The sequence below is a fragment of the Lepidochelys kempii genome, chromosome 5, assembly GCF_965140285.1.
Source record: "Lepidochelys kempii isolate rLepKem1 chromosome 5, rLepKem1.hap1, whole genome shotgun sequence".
NCBI lineage: Eukaryota > Metazoa > Chordata > Testudines > Cheloniidae > Lepidochelys > Lepidochelys kempii.
The window spans coordinates 96,961,010-96,980,392 of record NC_136384.1 but is presented as its reverse complement, the minus strand read 5'-3'; the positions used below and the strand labels follow the sequence as shown (position 1 = coordinate 96,980,392).

General features: G+C 39.7%; 1 protein-coding gene across 1 annotated transcript in view; it reads left to right on the top strand.

The window, feature by feature from the left end:
• The window catches only part of OSTF1 (osteoclast stimulating factor 1), a 25,489-nt gene extending 6,106 nt beyond the window's left edge, over positions 1-19,383 (top strand). Inside the window, exons 2-10 of the mRNA XM_073345138.2 lie at positions 5,698-5,744; positions 7,884-7,934; positions 8,035-8,098; positions 12,347-12,400; positions 13,006-13,113; positions 13,658-13,707; positions 13,826-13,904; positions 14,380-14,478; positions 18,344-19,383. Of these exons, the coding sequence (XP_073201239.1) occupies positions 5,698-5,744; positions 7,884-7,934; positions 8,035-8,098; positions 12,347-12,400; positions 13,006-13,113; positions 13,658-13,707; positions 13,826-13,904; positions 14,380-14,478; positions 18,344-18,402 (611 nt within the window). The 3' untranslated portion in view covers positions 18,403-19,383. The remainder of the gene's footprint in view (positions 1-5,697; positions 5,745-7,883; positions 7,935-8,034; positions 8,099-12,346; positions 12,401-13,005; positions 13,114-13,657; positions 13,708-13,825; positions 13,905-14,379; positions 14,479-18,343) is intronic.

Here is a 19,383-nt window from a genome sequence, read left to right as displayed (position 1 = left end):
GAAAAGTTTTGAAAATGAGTTCCAGTAGTTCATGGATTAGAGACCCAATCTTATGGGGTTCCAGGGGCTTCTGTATAGAGTATTTAGGTTAATCTTTCTATCTACCCAATGGGACTCAGTGCTCAGTCTAGAAGATAAGATCAGAGATGCTTACTTTTGCAGTTCTCAAACTGTGGATTTGTGTCTCCAGAGATAACGTGTGTTAACAGCAAAAAATGTTTTTTAAAATAAATAAATAATAGAGGAGAAAAACAATAGACCTCAACCCTATTGTCCCTCTTCAAATTTGTGTACCCAGAGTCAATCCCTTACCTCTATCTAAAAGTGCAAAGTTTGAAAAAGTTCAGTGAATATAAGATTGTTGGGGGCGGAATAGATCTGGACAAGGAGAAGAAGTCTGGAGATAAATGTGAGAAGGGAGGGACAGGCAGTAGAAACAAAAGTGAAACTGCTTGAGCGGCAGATTCCAGAAGTCTTGAGGTGTTTCTGAGTGTAGCCTTCATTGATTTGAGATTTACCATACCATTCTGTCACTAGGAGGGAAAACGTATAATGGCAGCAGGCTGTAAAAGAGACCCAGTTTGAGAATAAGAACCATTCAAGAAATATATGTTTGCTGATGATGTTTTAAAGAAAGTCACTCCAGTGAACTGGTGGAAGTCACTTAAGCACTTGGATTCAGAGACTGTTGAAGTGATAATCTCACTTTTAACAGCAGTAGCTTCTTCTGCCTGTGTAGAAAGAATATTTTCTTCCTTTGGACTAATTCATTCCAAATTGAGAAATCGTTTGGGATCTGAAAAAGGAGGAAAGCTTGTTTTTCTTTTCCAGATTATGAACAAACAGGAAAATGAAGGTGAAGACGACTGAGTTAGCTGCAGAAGCCAGTGTTGACCTGGCTGACAGTCTATTTAATTTTGGGTTGTTTTTTTTTTTTTTTTAAATTCATTTAGCTATTTTAGTTAAACAATTTTAACAAAAACAAACCCTATTTTAAAAAACGTGAATGTTTAATACATTCAAAAATTCATATGCTTGTTTCATTAAAATATTATATGTTTGCTGTTGAAGGAAAAAAAATCCAGAATACATAATATTGTTGTTTTAGTTATATAAAACAATTTAAATGTTTGTCTGGTAATGTTCTTCTAATACAGCATGGCAAGAAAATCCTCCAAATATTAATGATTAACCTGTTGAATTGGAGATAGTTCACCTCCCAATGACTTCATAAATATCTGCTTCAATTACCTTTGGTAAATGAAATAACCAATCATTCATTTTCTGATATTGCTGTAAAACAAATCTGAAAAGTTTTCAAAATAAATCACTTAACAAATGTATAGTGTGTACCTTCTAAAAATTGAAACCTACATCGATCTCTGAGTTGTGAAGAATATGTATTAAGGTTATAACAACCAACAAGAATGCACTTTTATGTAGAAATTCATGGTTAAATTGAGTCTTCCTGACTAGTGATTTAAATCATGATTTGATTTAAATCAAATCCACCCTGGTCTGCAGTGTTGATTAGGGACTCTGGAAAGAGCACTTAATTCTTTTCTCCTCACTTACCCATTGCCACAACCTTTTGTTTAGAGGCAAATCATTCTCCTGCCCAGTTACTTCCATTGCCATGGAAATACCTCACAAGTTGTTCCAAAATCCATGTCCCCAACTCATCAGAGAGTTCTGGGAGAAGGGACGTGCAGGAGCTACTGGATTTAGTGCTGTTCTGAGGCCTGTAAGATATTCCTTTCTTCCCTACCCTCAGCCCCATGAATATCTAGAGCATAATCCAATATTTATGCTGTGTGTTGGGGCTAGGATTTAGCCCTTATTACCCAAATCAATTCTAGGCACCTGCTCCCAGATTTTGAACTGTGCCCAGTGAAGCCTAATGGGTGGAAGGATGACGATGACTGTATGGCAACCTCAAAGCCCATGATTCTAGAGCCAGCCCAGGGTTAGTTTAGTCCATTAGAAAATTAAATAAGTCTGAGGGCATAGAGGTGCTGCATCAAATCTCCCTACACCAGGTTCTAAGATGGTGATTTATGACACTCAGGGTATCCCTTTAAGCTAGTTAAGATGGTTTTCTGGCTGTTTGGTGTTGGCACAGCAATGCAAAGCAGTCACAGCAGTAGCCAGAATCTGGTCCCTGGTGTCCTGTTTTCCTGTGGGAGAATATGAATAATTCAATCAATGGGAACTGTTTGTATCCTACAACAGGAGAACTGGGCCCCTGAATTCTAATAGAAGAGTTGCATCAACTCACCCTGCCAAGTACCAGCTCCACTAAATATTAGTTTATTGCTTTATTTTAATGTTCATTTTCTAGAAAGAAGAAATAAACAGCTCCCCAAGCTAACTTGTGTTTGTTCTACTTCAGAAGCAAAACTTATTTTAACCAAATAGAGTTGAAAGCTTTCCCTCCCCTTCCTCTCCGGAAGTTCAGCCTCACTCAGATGTCGAAATAAGTAGCTTCACACATAATGGATAATTTTTTTGAGGAGTGGAGCTGAAGAAGAGGAAGACAGGGAAAGCTTTAGTAGTGAGTGTAATAGAAGAGGGGATTGTTGCATGGTAGTATGTAAAAACTGCAGGCTGGTACAGAAGAGTTGGAATTGGGGGAAGGAAAGAACTGATTAGAAGAACCCTAGTGTGAGAAAACTGTAGCCTCTTGTCAGGAAAACACTAGGCACTTATTTGAAAACAGCCCTCCATTAGTACTGCTGCAATTAAAACAAATTGCAAGTTACTCAGAGGAAAAAAATGCTTTTTCTAATGTGATAATATTTTTCTTTTTAAATTACATTATAAAACACAAATAAAGTTGTGTACTCATCTTGCTTGTTTGTAACAGAACAGTCACAGCACTTCAAAATGCTGCTTCTAATTTGCCACTGCAAGCCCTTTAAGGATTTCATTTTTGTAAACTGTATGTGTTGTTCATAGTTTTCAAACAAACCAGTTTCTTAGTTGGAAAGGAAGTCTTAGAAGTCTCTATGAGCATCATGTTTCTGTGTCTAATAGCATTTTATGGGAGCAGTAATCCAGAAAGGCCCAGAGAGAGCCAGGTTGGCCTTATGCGGTTCAGTTGTTTCCTTTAACTTAAGTAGCAGAAGCAGGTCACTGATTAGAGAGCATCAGTAGTTAAACAAGTCATTTACATGTTCTATGATAGACTCACACTTTAAGGCCAGAGGGGACCCTCATGATCATGTAATCTGATCTCCTGCACATCACAGGCCATAGAACTGCACCTACCCACTCCTGTAATAGGCCATAACCTCTGCCTGAGTTACTGAAGTCCTCAGAGCCTGATTTAAAGATGTCAAGTTCCAGAGAATCCACTATTTACTCTAGCTCAAACCAGCAAGTGACCTGTGCCTGAGATTGCAGAGGAAGACGAACTCCCCCTGCAGGGTCTCTGCCAATCTTACCTGGTGAAAAATTCCTTCCTGACTCTAGATATGGCAAATCGGTTAGACCCTCAGCATGTCGGCAGAGGTGATACATGGGGGTGGGGGGGGCATGCAGGGTCAAATGCCACCCAAGATTGGCCTGCTGGTGGAGGGGGAGCAGGGAAAAGGGTTCTGTCCTCCTGCTGTGCCTGCGTGCCCCCCCCCCCCGCCACTTCCATCTCCCAGAACGCTCAGTCCCCGTCAGTCAGGTGCAGAGGGGCAGGACCAGCCACTTCTCACACCTTCCTGAGTTAAGTGCCCCTCTGTGAAGACACTTCTCAAAATAGTGGTCCTGTTGAAAAAGAACTTGGTCTGATGTACCTAATTGAAGAGTTTTGAACCTTTCATGTTTCTAAGCTCAGGAATGACTGTAGAGAACTTGTGTGAGTGTGAGAGTTCTCACTTTGCTGATCAAGTCCCATATTACTTTCTTCTTCAAATTTTTAAAGTTTTGGTGCAGCTAAGGGGTCACGTTATGTATTGGAAAAAAAGTCATATCCTGAAGTGCCTATATGCATCTGGTAACTCAAAGCTTTTAGAGTTTATTCATGAAGATATACCATTTAAATATAATTCTATGAAAGACTGTGCTACAGAAATGTCTTTCCCTGGAGGTTACTCCTGTGTAGGCTTTTAAAAACAGGAGCTCAGTAAGTATATGCTTCCGGATAGCTCTTGGTGAGAGCCTGGGTGTTGTACACAAAAAGGTCAATCCAGAACTGTGGAGCTTACTGCCAGATGAAATAAGAATGACCCTCAGTCTCACCACTTTCACAGCTAAATACCTATCTCCATCAGCCTCCTTGAACACATCACTGCATGCCTAACATATTTAAAACAAAAAAACCTCACAACTTTAAAAACCCCTTTAAGTTTGCTTCCTTCTAACAGGACTGGAAGAGAAAGCAATATCTATCCTTCCTTACAGAAGCTGAGGGGGCATGTGGGTAATGCATCTAAGAAAATAGTTTAACTCTTCCCATTTGACTTCTGGTTTAAAGATCTGCTTTTGAAAAATGCTATTTAAGCACACAGTTTATTTTACAGTGCCAGACCTCAACTTTAAGTTCATGGATGCCTGTGAGGATGAGCAACATAGAATGTGGTTCCCAGTTATACAACACCATGATGCACCATATTCTGGGTGCAAATTGGTCTGATTCACCATAAGAAACATTACGATTTTTAGGAACTAGAAATACTATGTGGAAGGACTAATGATTGAAACTTCAAGCACTTAAAACTAAGCACTGCAGAATTGTCTGTGTAAGATGTTTTTTCAGCAAATTCTATAGGTTTCAACAGTTCTTTGAACAGCTGATAAGTTACCCTCTCTTATAATTTATTTGGTCCTTCTTTGTTTTCCTAAAAGTAATGCAGTGGAGGATATTTCATGTCTGTATAGAAGCTTGTTCTGCAGTTTTTATGTGTTTAGATTTTTGATACTCTGCAGTAAGAGCAGCCATGCCAGCTAGTGGGTGGCCTTGACAGTTTTAAAACTATTTAAAACAAACAATCCTAATGTAGAATAAAATTTTAATTTAAATTTCCAAACAGAAGCCCTACCTGAATCTCCCCTACTCATCTTGTGGATAGGGGAAAGATGTAGTAGTGTGCACATGCGAAAAAACAAACAAACAAAAACACAACACATTACTGGACTTAAGGGGACTCCTGAAGGAAAAAAACTGATACAACTGACTGCGTAAATCCCATTTATATAGTCTGCTTGAAAAAATGCTACAGTCAAAGACCATCATGTTAGGCACTTAATTCCTCTGTGCCTTCCTCGGTGCTTTAAGGCCTGATCCAACCACCACTGGAGTCAGTAGAAAGATTCCCATTGATTTCAATGGGCTTTGATCAGACTCAGAACCTGGTTTTGTGGAACTCCGTTGAAGTCAATGGCAAAACTCCAGTTGACTGTAATGGTGCAGAATGAGGGCCCCATGTCCTTCCACAGAAGGCAGGTTCTCTTTAGCTGACAGACTGGCTGTTGACATGAAAGCCATACTATGGAGTAGAGCCTTAGTGGGACTTTAGAGTTAATAGATACAAAACAACACATAAGGGGCTGTTTATTTTAAATTAACCATAATACGACTGGGGGAGGAAGTGCAGCTTTGGCTTTTTTGAGCTAGATTTGTAATGCTGATGATATATTCTGCCCTAAGGAAGGGAGAACTATCCCCATTCCTCTGTCGTTAATGCTTTTTCTTCTTCTTTTTAGGACAGGTCAAAGTGTTCAGGGCCCTGTATACATTTGAACCCAGAACTGTAAGTACTTAAGTTTTCATATCACTCATAGAACAAAGTGATCTAATTGCGTGGGCTAATGCATCAGGACTGTAAAAAAAGCATAAACAGCCTTGTTACGCTGCTATATAAATAAAAACTAAATGATTGGTTTAACAGAGCTATAACTAGTTTCCAACACTAAACAAGAATTCACTGTCCATTTCTTTCTCAAGCTCAGATTCCTCTACATGCAACTTCTATTAGGTAATGCTGTGAGCTCTGGTGTGTTCTTGGTACCATATGTCCACAATAGAGGATTAACAGATTCTGAGACTGGGCTCACTTACTTTTTCCTCCTCCCAAAGGCAGCATAAAATTCAGCAGGACAGAGGGGGTGGATGGACTGGGATGCAAATCAAACATGGGGGTTAGTGAGAATTTGTGTAGCCCACTGGTGTTTACAATAAAACCAGCACACCTTTTCCCATGAATGCTGACCCTCTGCCCCTCCATCATGGTTGCAGGTTTGAGGGGCTACTAGTTTGTGCTCCTTGTCTATCCCCATTTAATTAGGTTAATTGGATTGGTAGCTGAGAAACATAAACCAAACCTCCCCTTAAAAGTTTGCCATTTAGTACTCGTGCTGAATAAGCACATCTTCTGAGTAGCCTTTGCCAGAAGGGCTACTGTGGAGTCCTACCAAGAACTTAAGGTGCCTTTCCCTGGCAGAATCCCCAGGATAAGAAGAGTATTTTCAGAAAGGGTTACATTACAATCAGTAAGGGGGCAGTACAGGAGTTAGTTGTCTTTTTGAAGTCTGCCTCCTTTAGAGTAGGTGTAAGGGTGTTAACGAGGCAAATAGGAGTGCAATTCACTGCCAAAAACCTGACAGAATTAAAGTTCATTCACAGTGCCTTGTACCCTTCCAGAATGTTAAGTGTGGTTATACTCACGCCTCCGAAAACTAGGAAATAGAGTTACAGGTTAGCAATTTTCAAAACAACTGAAGCATAAGTATGGATTTTAAGAGCACTTTGAAATATTGGCTCTTAAAACCAGAATTTTGCTTTCAGGAGGAGCCACTGCAGAATGCAGGCAGAGAGCAACTACTATCCACACCCCATGTTCTCAGTAAGCTGCCGAGATCAACACTTGAACTCCTAGTATATGGGTGCTACTTGGGCATGTCTGAGACATTCATTGACTGTGATGTCACACTACCTACAAAACATGGATTTGCAGTAGAGCTCCTGCCTGCAGCATAAACACAAATGACTTTCTGTGGCTTGTCAGTTTGGAAAGCAAATTGTAGATCCATTTTTATACTGACTAAGTATTTAAATATTGCATTCCGACTGGGCAGTGGGTGCCAGACCCTAGCTGAGATCAATCCCAAGTGGATGGTTATCAGTTTGGGGAGGATCACAGTCATAGTTTGAGTCCCAGGTAGGCACAAAAGGTTAAAATATTATTTTAAGTTTATTTTAATGTTAAAATAATTTTGGCCAGGGGGCGGAGGGGAGAAGAGATCTGTATCTCAGAAAACCCTTGGCTCAAACAATCTCAAATTTGGATCACTAGTCCTATCCTGTATCCCCTTCATCATTTTCCAAAATATTTATTTGCACTATGTACATTTTAGAACATTTAGAAAATTGGCTATTAAACAGTAAGCTATTGTCAACCTTAATGATAAGGATGTGATAGCCCCACTATAAGATTTCACACACTGCTCTGCTTTAACCTTGTCCTTCCAAAGTCAAGTCGTTGAGATGTCTTAGAATCTTTGGCGTTTCCTTCTCCACACTATTTTTATTTTTTAAAACTAGATTACATGTCATTAGTACAGACAGATAAATGACAGATTCAGTTTGCCCAAAGATATATTGTGCAGAAGAATTAAAAAAAAAAAAAAACCTAATTACTCCCCATTCCACTTAAATAGTTTCATTCAGTACATGGTAGGAAGATTACCAGCCTCATACGGTACTGCCTGTCACATTTCTTACTTGTAGTACAAGTAGCTTGACTTGCCGAGAATGTAAATGACTATCAAGCAGTTGACTTGACACTGGAGATTTTTGGATGGTGCAATATTACCACAAAAACTAAAGGTGCTGTGCTCTTTTCATGTACTTGCTTTATCTCTTCACACATATTTATGTTTGTTTTTTTCAGCCAGATGAGTTGTATTTTGAAGAAGGGGATATCATCTACATTTCAGATATGGTGAGTAACATTATTTCAGCAGCGGTGTCACATGTAGACTGACTAAGTTTAAAATGCAATAGACTGTTTTTTAATTTTTTTTTTCCCCCTTCCCCTCCAGAGTGACACAAATTGGTGGAAGGGAACCTGCAAAGGCAGGACTGGACTTATTCCAAGCAACTATGGTAAAGTCTAGAATTTATTTTTCTCTTTGTTTACATATCACTAAGTAGAAACTACTAGATATGATTATTTTTTTGGACACTGGTAACAGTGCTGCAGTTAAGGGTCCAGTATCAAAGTACATCAGAATACTTAATCAGCATTTCTCAAGTACCTATCACCACCATAGGTAGACATTGTATATAGGTTATAAAAAACAAACAAAACAAAACCAAACCTGTGGGACTGTCCAGACATGCAGGAAGTTTTTTGTCCTACTTCTTGCTCTAATTATCGGTTTCCTACTCTGGTATGCTGTCAAGTTTTTTGTGGTTCTTTGGGAAATGCTTTGACTAAGGAGTGATCTTAAAAACTAAACATGGTGATGGTAGGACTGACTATTCTAGATATCCTTCTTTGTGGAGGAGTTTGAAAGGCTATTGCTGGCTCACCTTAGAACCCCTTCAGTCTATACATGTGTGTCAAAGGGTGTCCCTGCCCTATAGCACCTCCTTCTGTCCAAGAGGTTTTTAGAGGCCTGCCTGAGTTTCCCCTTAACTCAGGCTCCCTTAAAGTCTACTCCAGTGGCTCTCAACCTTTCCAGACTATTGTACCTCTTTAAGGAGTCTGATTTGTCTTGCTTACCCTCAGGTTTCATCTCACTTAACAACTACTTGTTTACAAAATCAGATATAAGAATACAAAAGTGTCACAGCACACTATTATTGAACAATTGCTTACTTTCTCAATTACCATATAATTATAAAATAAAGCAATTGGAAATTAAATATTGTACTTACATTTCAGTGTATAGTACATAGAGCAGTGTAAATAAATCATGGTCTGTATGAAATTTCAGTTTGTACTGACTTCACTAGAACTTTTTATGTAGCCTGTTGTTAAACTAGGCAAATATCTAGAGGAGTTGATGTACCCTGTCAAGATTCCTTCCCCACTCTGAACTCTAGGGTACAGATGTGGAGACCTGCATGAAAAATCCCCTAAGCTTATTTTTACCAGCTTAGGTTAAAACTTCCCCAAGGTACAAACTATTTTACCTTTTGTCCCTGGACTTTATTGCTGCCACCACTAAGCATCTAACAAATATACAACAGGGAAAGAGCCCGCTTGGAAACGTCTTTCTTCCCAAACTCCTCCCAAAACCTACACCCCCTTTCCTGGGGAAGGCTTGATAAAAATCCTCACCAATTTGCATAGGTGAACCCAGACCCAAACCCTTGGATCTTAAGAACAAGGAAAAAGCAATCAGGTTCTTAAAAGAAGAATTTTAATTGAAGAAAAAGTAAAAGAATCACCTCTGTAAAATCAGGATGATAAATACCTTACAGGGTAATCAGATTCAAAACATAGAGAATCCCTCTAGGCAAAACGTTAAGTTACAAAAAGAAAAGACACAAAAACAGAATATACATTCCATTCAGCACAACTTATTTTATCAGCCATTTAAACAAAACAGAATCTAACACATATCTAACTAGATTGCTTATTAGCCCTTTACAGGAGTTCTGACCTGTATTCCTGCTCTGGTCCCGGCAAAAGCAAAAACACAGACAGAGAGAACCCTTTGTTTCCCCCCCACTTTCAGCTTTGAAAGTATCTTGTCTCCTCATTGTTCATTTTGGTCAGGTGCCAGCGAGGTAATCCTAGCTTCTTAACCCTTTACAGGTGAAAGGGTTTTTCCTCTGGCCAGGAGGGATTTAAAGGTGTTTACCCTTCCCTTTACATTTATGACATACCCCCGGAAGACCTCTGTGTACCTCCAAGGGTACATGTACCCCTGGTTGAGAACCACTGGTCTACAGAGTTTAGATATTAAAACAAAACAAAAAATCCCCTCCTGCAGTTCAATTTATTAAATCCTGCACAAAGTCTTTTAAAAACAGAACTCAAGCTTACGCAGTCTTCATCCATGAATGTTTGTCCTTTCTTTAAACTTCCCTTCTTTCTCCCCAATCACAATCTGGGCACAGCCCTTCCTCCCTGAGGGTTTGTCTTCCTGTGTTTCCAGCACCTCTTGCCTGGAGTTAGGCCTTCTCCCTGTTAACTCAGGGTCCTTCAGGAGCCTTCTTACTCCCCGCAGTGCCTGCAGGCATCTGACAACCCATCTGAAGCTGTCTCCTCCTTTGTAAAGTCCAGGTGCCTCCCCTTAAAGCCCAACTGGGCAGCAGGTAATCAGTCGAGGTGCACTGAATCCTGCTCCCTTTCTTGCAGGGGCAAGTCACTCTGTGACAGTATCTTTTAAATACATTGTGGTTGACAATCAACTGTGGTGGCTCTGAGAAGATGTCTGAGATAGCATAAGCCTGTTGCTTTAAAGAGATTTATAAATCAATACCAGAATCTCTAGGTGGCTCTAATAATGAATACGGAGCTAATACAAATTGCAGAGTACCAGTATATTGGGCTTCCTGTGCCTCTTTCTGCTTAGAAAATGGACCGTTGTTTTGTTTACCAGCGGTGACTTCTTTATGAATGTCCTAATTAACCATAGGTAGAGTGAGCTGCAACAATCCAGGGTCCTGGTGACAAATTCATGACATACTGCAATGGTGCTGACCAGTTCCTCAAAGTCTTTTCTTCTTCAGCTACCACCTGAGTTGCAGCCTCTGAGCTTGCCTGCCAGCTCGGGTCCCATTCAAAATCCAGCGGGAGGTGGTGCCCACCTTATAACTTTTATCCCAGTGGTTACATCACTCACCTCTCTGCCACGGGGCGGGGGGAGGATTTGAACATGGGGGGCTCACACGTCTCCAGAGAGTGCTCAAACCACTGTACTATGGGATATTCTAAGGTGGGGATCCCTCAGTCTCTCCTGCTGAAACTGTTCTATGGTGCCTTACCCCATCCCTAAGCTACTTTGAGGCACAGTACATTGGCCTGAACTCTGATGTAAACTTAGTATGGATAAATGAGACACAAGTTACAGGAGGTCCAATTCAGGGTATATGCCCTGATACAGCAAGCATGCCTATCCAATGATCTTGTGCTCCATCTGCTTGACCTGCAGAAGCACAAACTGAAAACCAATGTAAATTTGACAATACTGATAATAGGGAGATATTAAGTGCCACAATAATTCCATCATAAGGAACTGAGGGGAAAAATTGCCATTTGGCAATAGTATGAAATAATGGGAAAGAAATTCAGTCTTCTGAGAGAAGTACAATCCATATAGAATAAAAAGAAGAGTTCTACTTCACATTGTATAGTGCTTTTAGTGTACTGTATAATTAAGCAATTCTGTTTGCAGAGTGGCTAAGATACAGTGATCAAATTCTGCTTTTCCCTCCATATATTAATTGTTTAACAGCATTTGTGTGCATAATCAAAGAATCTCGGATTAGCATTTTTGCTTTGTTCAGGATTAATCAAGTACTTCAACATATGAAACAGTGCAATTATAAACCACTGTTTGGGTGATATCATAAATGGAAAACTCAAAGAAAGTCTGGATAGCGCAGGGGATTTGACAATGGAATTAAAATCCTTTCATGTAAAGCAGGGACCCCTACCACCACATTCTTCAGAGTACCACTGACATGAATACCACGGACACGTCCTCAAAGTTGCCTAATGCTTGCACCTCAGTTTTTCCAAAGAGAATAATTCCATTTGCAAACCAACTCTCTGCTGCTCTGCTGTGGAGTTTCACTAGCTTTGCCACTTCCCACAGCAACAGCATAGGGCCCGGGAAAACCAAACACACATGCTTCACCCTGGCCTTCTGGAGCGCACCCCTCATCACCTTCTAATCTTCACCAGCACCAGTCAATGCTTTCCTCCCCATTCCAAGTCTTAGCTAGAAAGAACACTCACAGGAAATGTGAGCTTCAGAGTGCAGATCACTAGATGCTGGTGGTCAACCATTACAGTCACTTCACAAGCTTAGCACATTAGGCTAAGAAATACCATGTGTGAAATTGTGGCCCAGTTGCAGTTAGAGGTAATTTTGCCATAGATTTCCAACAGGGTCAGGATTTCATCCTGGGATCTCTAGCTTCCACAGCCTCTTTTGAATTGAGCTCATGTGCACAGGAAGTAGAACAGTCTCAGTGACTAACCCATCATTCTTGAACCCACTTCCACAAGAGACAGGAAGACCACTAACCTTAGCACTATCAGAACAAAATGCAAAATCTACTTCTGTACACTAGCCTCTCGGACTTAATTATCAAGAGTCTGAAAAAAATGAAATACAAAAATCTTTACTATGAGAAACTGATCAGAATTTATTGTGTGTCTCATTTCAGTGGCTGAACAAGCTGAGTCCATTGATAATCCATTGCATGAAGCTGCCAAAAGAGGTGGGTGTGGGTGTGTTTTTTGGACTGTGATATCCTGGACTTCTCATTTAGAGAATTTTAAATTTTGTAATACCAAAAGAAGTCTGTGTGTGGTTTGTGTATGTATGCACATGTGTGCCAACAAAGGCATTCTATTTTAATGTTATTTGAATAAAGACGGAATGTGCTGCATATTTTGGCTGGCTAACCTGAATATTTTGAATACCTTTGGTATCTAAATTCTGCAGCATTGAGTAGCAGAGTAAAATAAAAAAAGGGGATGGGAGGGAGGGCAGGGAATTTACCAGATTGCAAATGGATGCAATATATAATGTGTTTGTCCTATTCCATTACTGATTAGCTTTTAAGGTGGGAAAAAATTGTCCTCTGAACAAGATGTTTAATGGTAGTTGGACTATTTTTTCCCCCTCCATAACCTGTAGCAATAACTATTACTGCCAAACATGGTTTCTAATGAATTGCTAAACAAAAATTAAGTTCTAATGCAACATAGTATTTATACAGAGCTAAATGTCCTTCGTGGTTCTGCTACTCAATTCTTCAAACAAAATCTCTATTAAAAACAGTGATTTGAAAAAACAAACAGGTTTTTCTATTTGTTTCAGGAAACGTGAGCTGGTTGAGAGAGTGCTTAGATAACCAAGTTGGTGTCAATGGTTTAGACAAAGCTGGAAGCACAGCTCTGTACTGGGCTTGCCATGGTGGGCACAAAGGTACAGTATAGCACTCAATCAACTCTACTGATTATGTTCTATTTTTTTCTATTTGCTGGGCTAATGGATCACTTATTACTTAATCTGCTATAATCAGTAACAAAGTCTATACTCTTATGTAATTCAGGTTAGCAAAAAAAATAAAAATAAAAATAAAAACCAGCGGAGAAGGGCTCAGATATGTCAAATGTAATGCATTTTTTTAAAAAAATAGAACATCTTTAAATCCTTTTATTTTAAAAGCAGACAGACATTCTTAATCACAGTCTGATTATAAAAAATGAGAGACGAAATGCAGACTGCTGAGAGGAAGAGCAAAAAAATGGTGTTTGTCACTGAGGTTTATATTTATGTTTCACTTCTGTATCTATTTGTAGTGCTTGCTCAGCAGTCTTCACAGGCTTTAATGATATGGATTTTCTCTAACTAATTGGGTTTATATCCTTTCTCTGTGCAATCCTGACTTCAATGCTGTAATTGGAATATAAGAAAGCAAGTTTTGATTTCATCAAGTTTTCTTTTCCTTTCCCTTCATTTTATGTAGATATAGTGGAAGTGTTATTTACCCAGCCAAGTGTAGAACTAAATCAACAGGTAGGAAGTTTATCCTGTTTATTCAGACATTTACAGTGCTGTTATTGTTAATTCTTAGTGCAAATGGATTATTTTTTGCTGTGTTTTAATCCTGTTGCTTTTCCCTGTAACTCCACAGAACAAATTGGGAGATACAGCTTTGCATGCTGCTGCTTGGAAGGGTTATGCAGATATTGTAGAGATGCTACTGGCAAAGGGTAAAGATCTTCACCAAGATTTTAATACTCTGTGTGTGGCAAATCTGCTTCCTGTGTGTAAATCACTGCTGAGTTTGTAATTTGCATATTTTATCAATTTGTTTTCTATAATCTCGTTATGGTTCCTAGCTAGCCCAGCGTATATTTGCAAACCATGCAAACCCTGGAAGTTGTCTGTGCAACAGGCTGACCCATCCAGAGTAAAATTTCACTCTGCTGTGGAAGACAAAAATAGGTACTTAAACCCAGTAAAGCAGCAAGGGAGCTCCACAGCTCCTAAGTAGGAGCCTGATCCTAAGCCCACTGGGTATCTTTCCATTGACTTTGTATAAACCCCTAGATGAGCTGTCCATTGCCCCTTCCCATTGGTTATGCTGACTAAGCTACTTGTGTGAGAAGGGATTTCATTTTACTGTTACTGAAGGTTTTGCTAGGGCAGTATTTTTGGACATAATTGGACTTTATTTTTTTTAAGGGGCAAGAACAGATTTAAGAAACAATGAGAAGAAATTGGCTCTGGATATGGCTACCAATGCTGCCTGTGCTTCTCTGCTTAAAAAGAAACAAGGGAGAGGTATTGTTTGTTTCTCACTTCTTTGTTCAGTTGGAACCATGGGGAGCAGGGCTCTAACAGACCTCGTGTTCATCAGAGCAACTCCATTTTGATGAACCACGAGAAGCTGAGTTCTGATGAGCTGGTTTCAGGGTGTCCACCAAGCATGGCTGGTGTTAGACTCGCTCGGGCCCAGGGCAGAAAGCTGAAGCCCCACCTTGCAGGACTGCAGCCCAGGGCCCTGAGCTCCAGCACCTGGGGCTGAAGCTTGAGCAACTTAATTTTGCGGTGCTCCTTGTGGTATGGGCCCCCGGGCAACTGCCCTGCTTCTTACCCCTTAGTGTCAGCCATAGCTGTTCTGTGGAGAAAAATAGTTGTTGTGGTACTGGTGGGCCGTGGAGTTTTTATAGAATGTTGTGGGGGCCTCAGAAAGAAAAAAAGGTTCTCATCCCTGCTCTGTGCCTCATGTGGTTAGCCATATGAAATGTTTTCATGCCTATTTCTATCCCCACAGCTTATCCCAGAAGCAGAAACCACTCTTTCCCATCAACACCATCCCACTCCATTCTCCTCACATACTCCCCAGCCTCCTGCTGGCTTGAGAAAGGGAGTTGTGCTCTAGTGTGTGTCAGAATATAATCTTCCCACAATCTTTCCACCCATATCGCCACTCCCCTGACAAAAAGAAAAGGAGTACTTGTGGCACCTTAGAGACTAACCAATTTATTTGAGCATAAGCTTTCGTGAGCTACAGCTCACTTCATCGGAGATGCATCCGATGAAGTGAGCTGTAGCTCACGAAAGCTCATGCTCAAATAAATTGGTTAGTCTCTAAGGTGCCACAAGTACTCCTTTTCTTTTTGCGAATACAGACTAACACGGCTGTTACTCTGAAACTCCCCTGACAGATTAACTTTTTAAACACAGGTATAGCTCCACCTATACATACTACACACACTGATACAGGGCAGTTTTAAAAAGCTTAAAGTCAGTTGTTCAGGATCAGGGATGAGATAGGTGGACTGTGGGAGGGAGTAGAAGTGAGATGGGGAACCTGTATGGAGTGTTGAAGGGGTGGAGAATGAGTTGAAAAGGAAATAGGACGAAAGTATATCTTAATTCAAAGTTAGCAACAGTTTTGTTTGGGGGATAGTTTTATGGAAGTTTAACTAGGCAAGGAAGAGCTATTATAACCACCCTTAAATAATGTTAATGAAACATCTGACAACTCCTTAACCTTGAGTACTTTATGGAAGTAAATTAGGAGGTAGTAGCATAATATTCAATTTCTTGCAACATCAGAATATCTCGTTTGTCAACTTAGGGTCAGAAAAAAACAGTTATAACAGAAGCCACACTGGTTTTTCCTAGGTTCCTATACATTTTTCTAGTGTGAATTAATCTCCATGAGAAGTATTTTTTATCTTCCTCTTTCAGAATTCTGGGATTCAAGCCATCTACTACTGAATCCTTCTCTGTTCTAATGTCCCTATTAGTTACATTAATTTTTCCTTTTTCATCTCCAGAAAGCTAACCTTTATTTCTGGAATATTTCTTTCATTCCTTCTAGACAACTGAGAAACAAAAATCATGTCATTTTTTATCAATATCCACCTAATCTATCACCTTGTAATTTGTAATATTGTTTGCAGTTTTCATTTCAACATCAGTGTTTAACTTCTTGCTCACTTCTCTCCTTTAAATGATCTTCCATAATCTTCCCTCTTGTTAACACGGTCACAGCTACATGTGTGCTTTTCTTGTTCCCTGAATTTCTCTGACCATTCATATTTGATACTGTTCTTCCCCTCTTCTTATGTTTGTTTTTCAAATGCATCTGCATCTATTGCACTCCTTGCAATTTACATTTCAGTACTTGCTATGTACTATTTTAGGACTCTTCCTGTTCCTAGTATCAAACTATCCAAGTTTAGTTCTGCTTCCAGTATGTTCTCTGTAGCATGAATGTGGCATATTTATAGCTTCTGCGGTCTGCTTTAACTCATTTTACAATATTTTAATTTGTGCATGTTTTTAAAAATGTGTTTGTACTTAATGGCACTGCATTCAATTGATTTGTTCTTTCCATAAACCTTATTTTTAAAGCATTAGGAACCCTCTTAGTTGGTTTACTTTTCAGAAGCTACTGTAGTAACATCAAATCATAACAGTTGTGTTTAAAAGTTTGGAGGATTAGGGAGAGGAGAATATTTGAGAAATTCTGATGTTTGGAAAGTGTGATGCACTCCAGAATATTAAACTCAAGACATGATCTCTTCCCCAGAAAGTTTATATTGTAATTCAGGTAAACAAATACAGTTGGGGATAAGTATTCAAATATAAGGTTGCAAAGGGATATTAGAGATTCTTCATTGGAAGGCTGTAAAAAAGGTAGATTTAAAGGAGATAAAGGGTTGGCAGAGAGCTGCAGAAAGAAAGAAGATCCTGAGAAGAGGAGGCGATGAAGGGAATTAGAAAAAAGGAATGGGAAGAAGATAGGAGAGAAATGTGCTGGGCCTTTCTGAGAATGAGAAGTCGGAGGCTGACCTTGGTACAACAGTGTCTGGAAGGGCCATAGCGCTTTGATAGATAAGGCTGTGTGGATATTTGCACTTACAGCTGGGACTAAACCTTTATTAAGCAAGATGGTGTATATTCCCCACCTTTACTACCCTCACTCTTAAATATTAAATGGATTTTCTGAGATTTTAAAAACAAGTCTTTTTGGGCTCCCTTTTAGCAAAACAATTCCCGAGATCAGAGTTTAAAATTGACTTCTCAATTACTCCAAAATATAAGACATGGGCTGGCTTACTAAGATGATTGATTGTTTTTTCAATACTGCTTAACTTCAGAATTTATCATCAAATATATTTTATTAACCAGTGTAGAACAGATTATGCATCAGTTATTTTTGATGGAGAATGGTTGTACAACACAACTCTGCAGGATAAGTCATATTTGAGGAAACAGACAGAAGCCGTAGTTGGTTAGGACTGCCTTCCATTCCTTCACTGGAAGAGATGTAAATGAGAACCTCCTTGCAGGGCTCATCTCCTGTAGGAGGGGAACTCCTGTCCAACAACAAAAGAATTCCCCTTCTATGCATCTCTTTAAGGAGCACAAGCCAGATGCTCTTCTCTTGACATTACTACATATCTGGGTGAGGAGGACCACTTTCCCAGTGTCCACTAGTCCTATGCCCTCCCTCTCTGCTGTATCCAATTTTCTACTTGCCATCCAGAAGCACAAGGTTTAGATGTGTTTTATACATGCAGTTTTTGAAAGTATAAGTCCATGCCTAAAAACTAACACGTAGTCAACAAGAAGACAACCAGGTGGGGAAGAGAACAAGGGACAGTGGATGACAGGAAAAGAGACAGGAGATGTCTGCATGGGAGTTAAAGTAGAGGATGAAGACTGACTTAGAGCCTTCAGAATGAGCTAGGGAAACTTCTTCTAGTTCACCAATCAGATATTCTGTGTTTAAAACTTTCCCATTAGAGAGGTTTAAATTGTGTCCAACTTTCTTCTGGTGTGCAAGCTTTTCAGGCAGCCAGGCTCCTGGAGCTTCACATGAAGAGAACTGAGCAGCAGGCATGCCAGTGTCTCATCAATTGAACTTTCTCCAAAAGACATATGCAAAGGTTCATGTGTAGAAAAGGTGACCATTTGACCAGCTCCTGGCTAGCTCCTCACCTACAAATATCTTAAACCCTAAGAAATCCCCCCCCCCCCCGCCAAAAAAAACAAAAAAACTCTTAATGTAGTGTTAAGAGTTGCTCACATGTGTTTGCCCACAGCACTACAAATTTAAACTATTAAAAGTTTTGTGTTTTTATGCCTGATTCTGTCCCTGGCTAAAGTAGAATTGTTTTATTTTCAGATACAGTGCGGACATTAAGTAACGCAGAGGAATACCTCGATGATGAAGACTCCGATTAACTTCCTTCATAATGTCTTAAAAACGATAACCTCTATTGCCTGTCATTCCCAAATCATATCCTTGCAACTGTAAAAAATACCTTAGAGTAATGAAGTCTTGCAATCTCTCACTATAACATGTAAACAGAGGGTGAAATCTCTTGCACAAGGAGACCCCACAAAGGCTAGGAAATGCCAAATTTTAAATCAGAGTTCCCTTGAAATCATCATGCTGGAGGTCGTATGCTCTCTCTCCCCATCTTGCTGTATGGGGAATGGACTTAGCCCTCTAAACATGCAGTTGTCCCAAGATATCCCGTCAGGTACCTCGTATCTCGAGAATACACTCCTGAATCCTAGCTGTCGTCTTTGTCAGCATAGATGTTCTCCCACTGGGAGCACTCCCAAGAATTCTCTTGAGGTGTCTTTCTTATGTGTGGATAAGAACTTGCTTAAAACATAATGCTGGCAAGGTGAGCATTATTTGACATGGGGAAACCCTGCAGGTAAGAGATGGGATAATGCAATGGTGAATGCATTATCTACCTCCACAGAGCAGGAAGAGACAATGTAAGGCTTCTTTTTATTTCTGCCATATGGGAGTAGGGGTGTGGGGTACAATGGCAGGGGAAGAGCTGCCCTGAGCAGTTTCTTGGTTTATTATTATGGGCCTAATCCTGAAATCCTTACTTGGGCAAAATTGCCTCTGGAATCAGAGTTTTGCCTTAGGAAGGAACTTGGACTCTGACTGGATTACTTTGCTGTTTGAATTGTATTGGTGTTGGAATCATTAGCATTGAAGTGAGGAGGGAATATTTTTCTGTTTATCCTGCCTAAAAATTTTACTGATCTTTTGCTTTTATTTTTAAAAGTGTTCTTGTTTTTCCTTTAAAGTACTTTACCTCAAAGCTGAAATGTTTTTGAAACTATATATATTATATTAAACCAAAAAAAGTGTTGAGAAAATTGCCTAATCTGAATAAATCATTTAAAACACTTGAA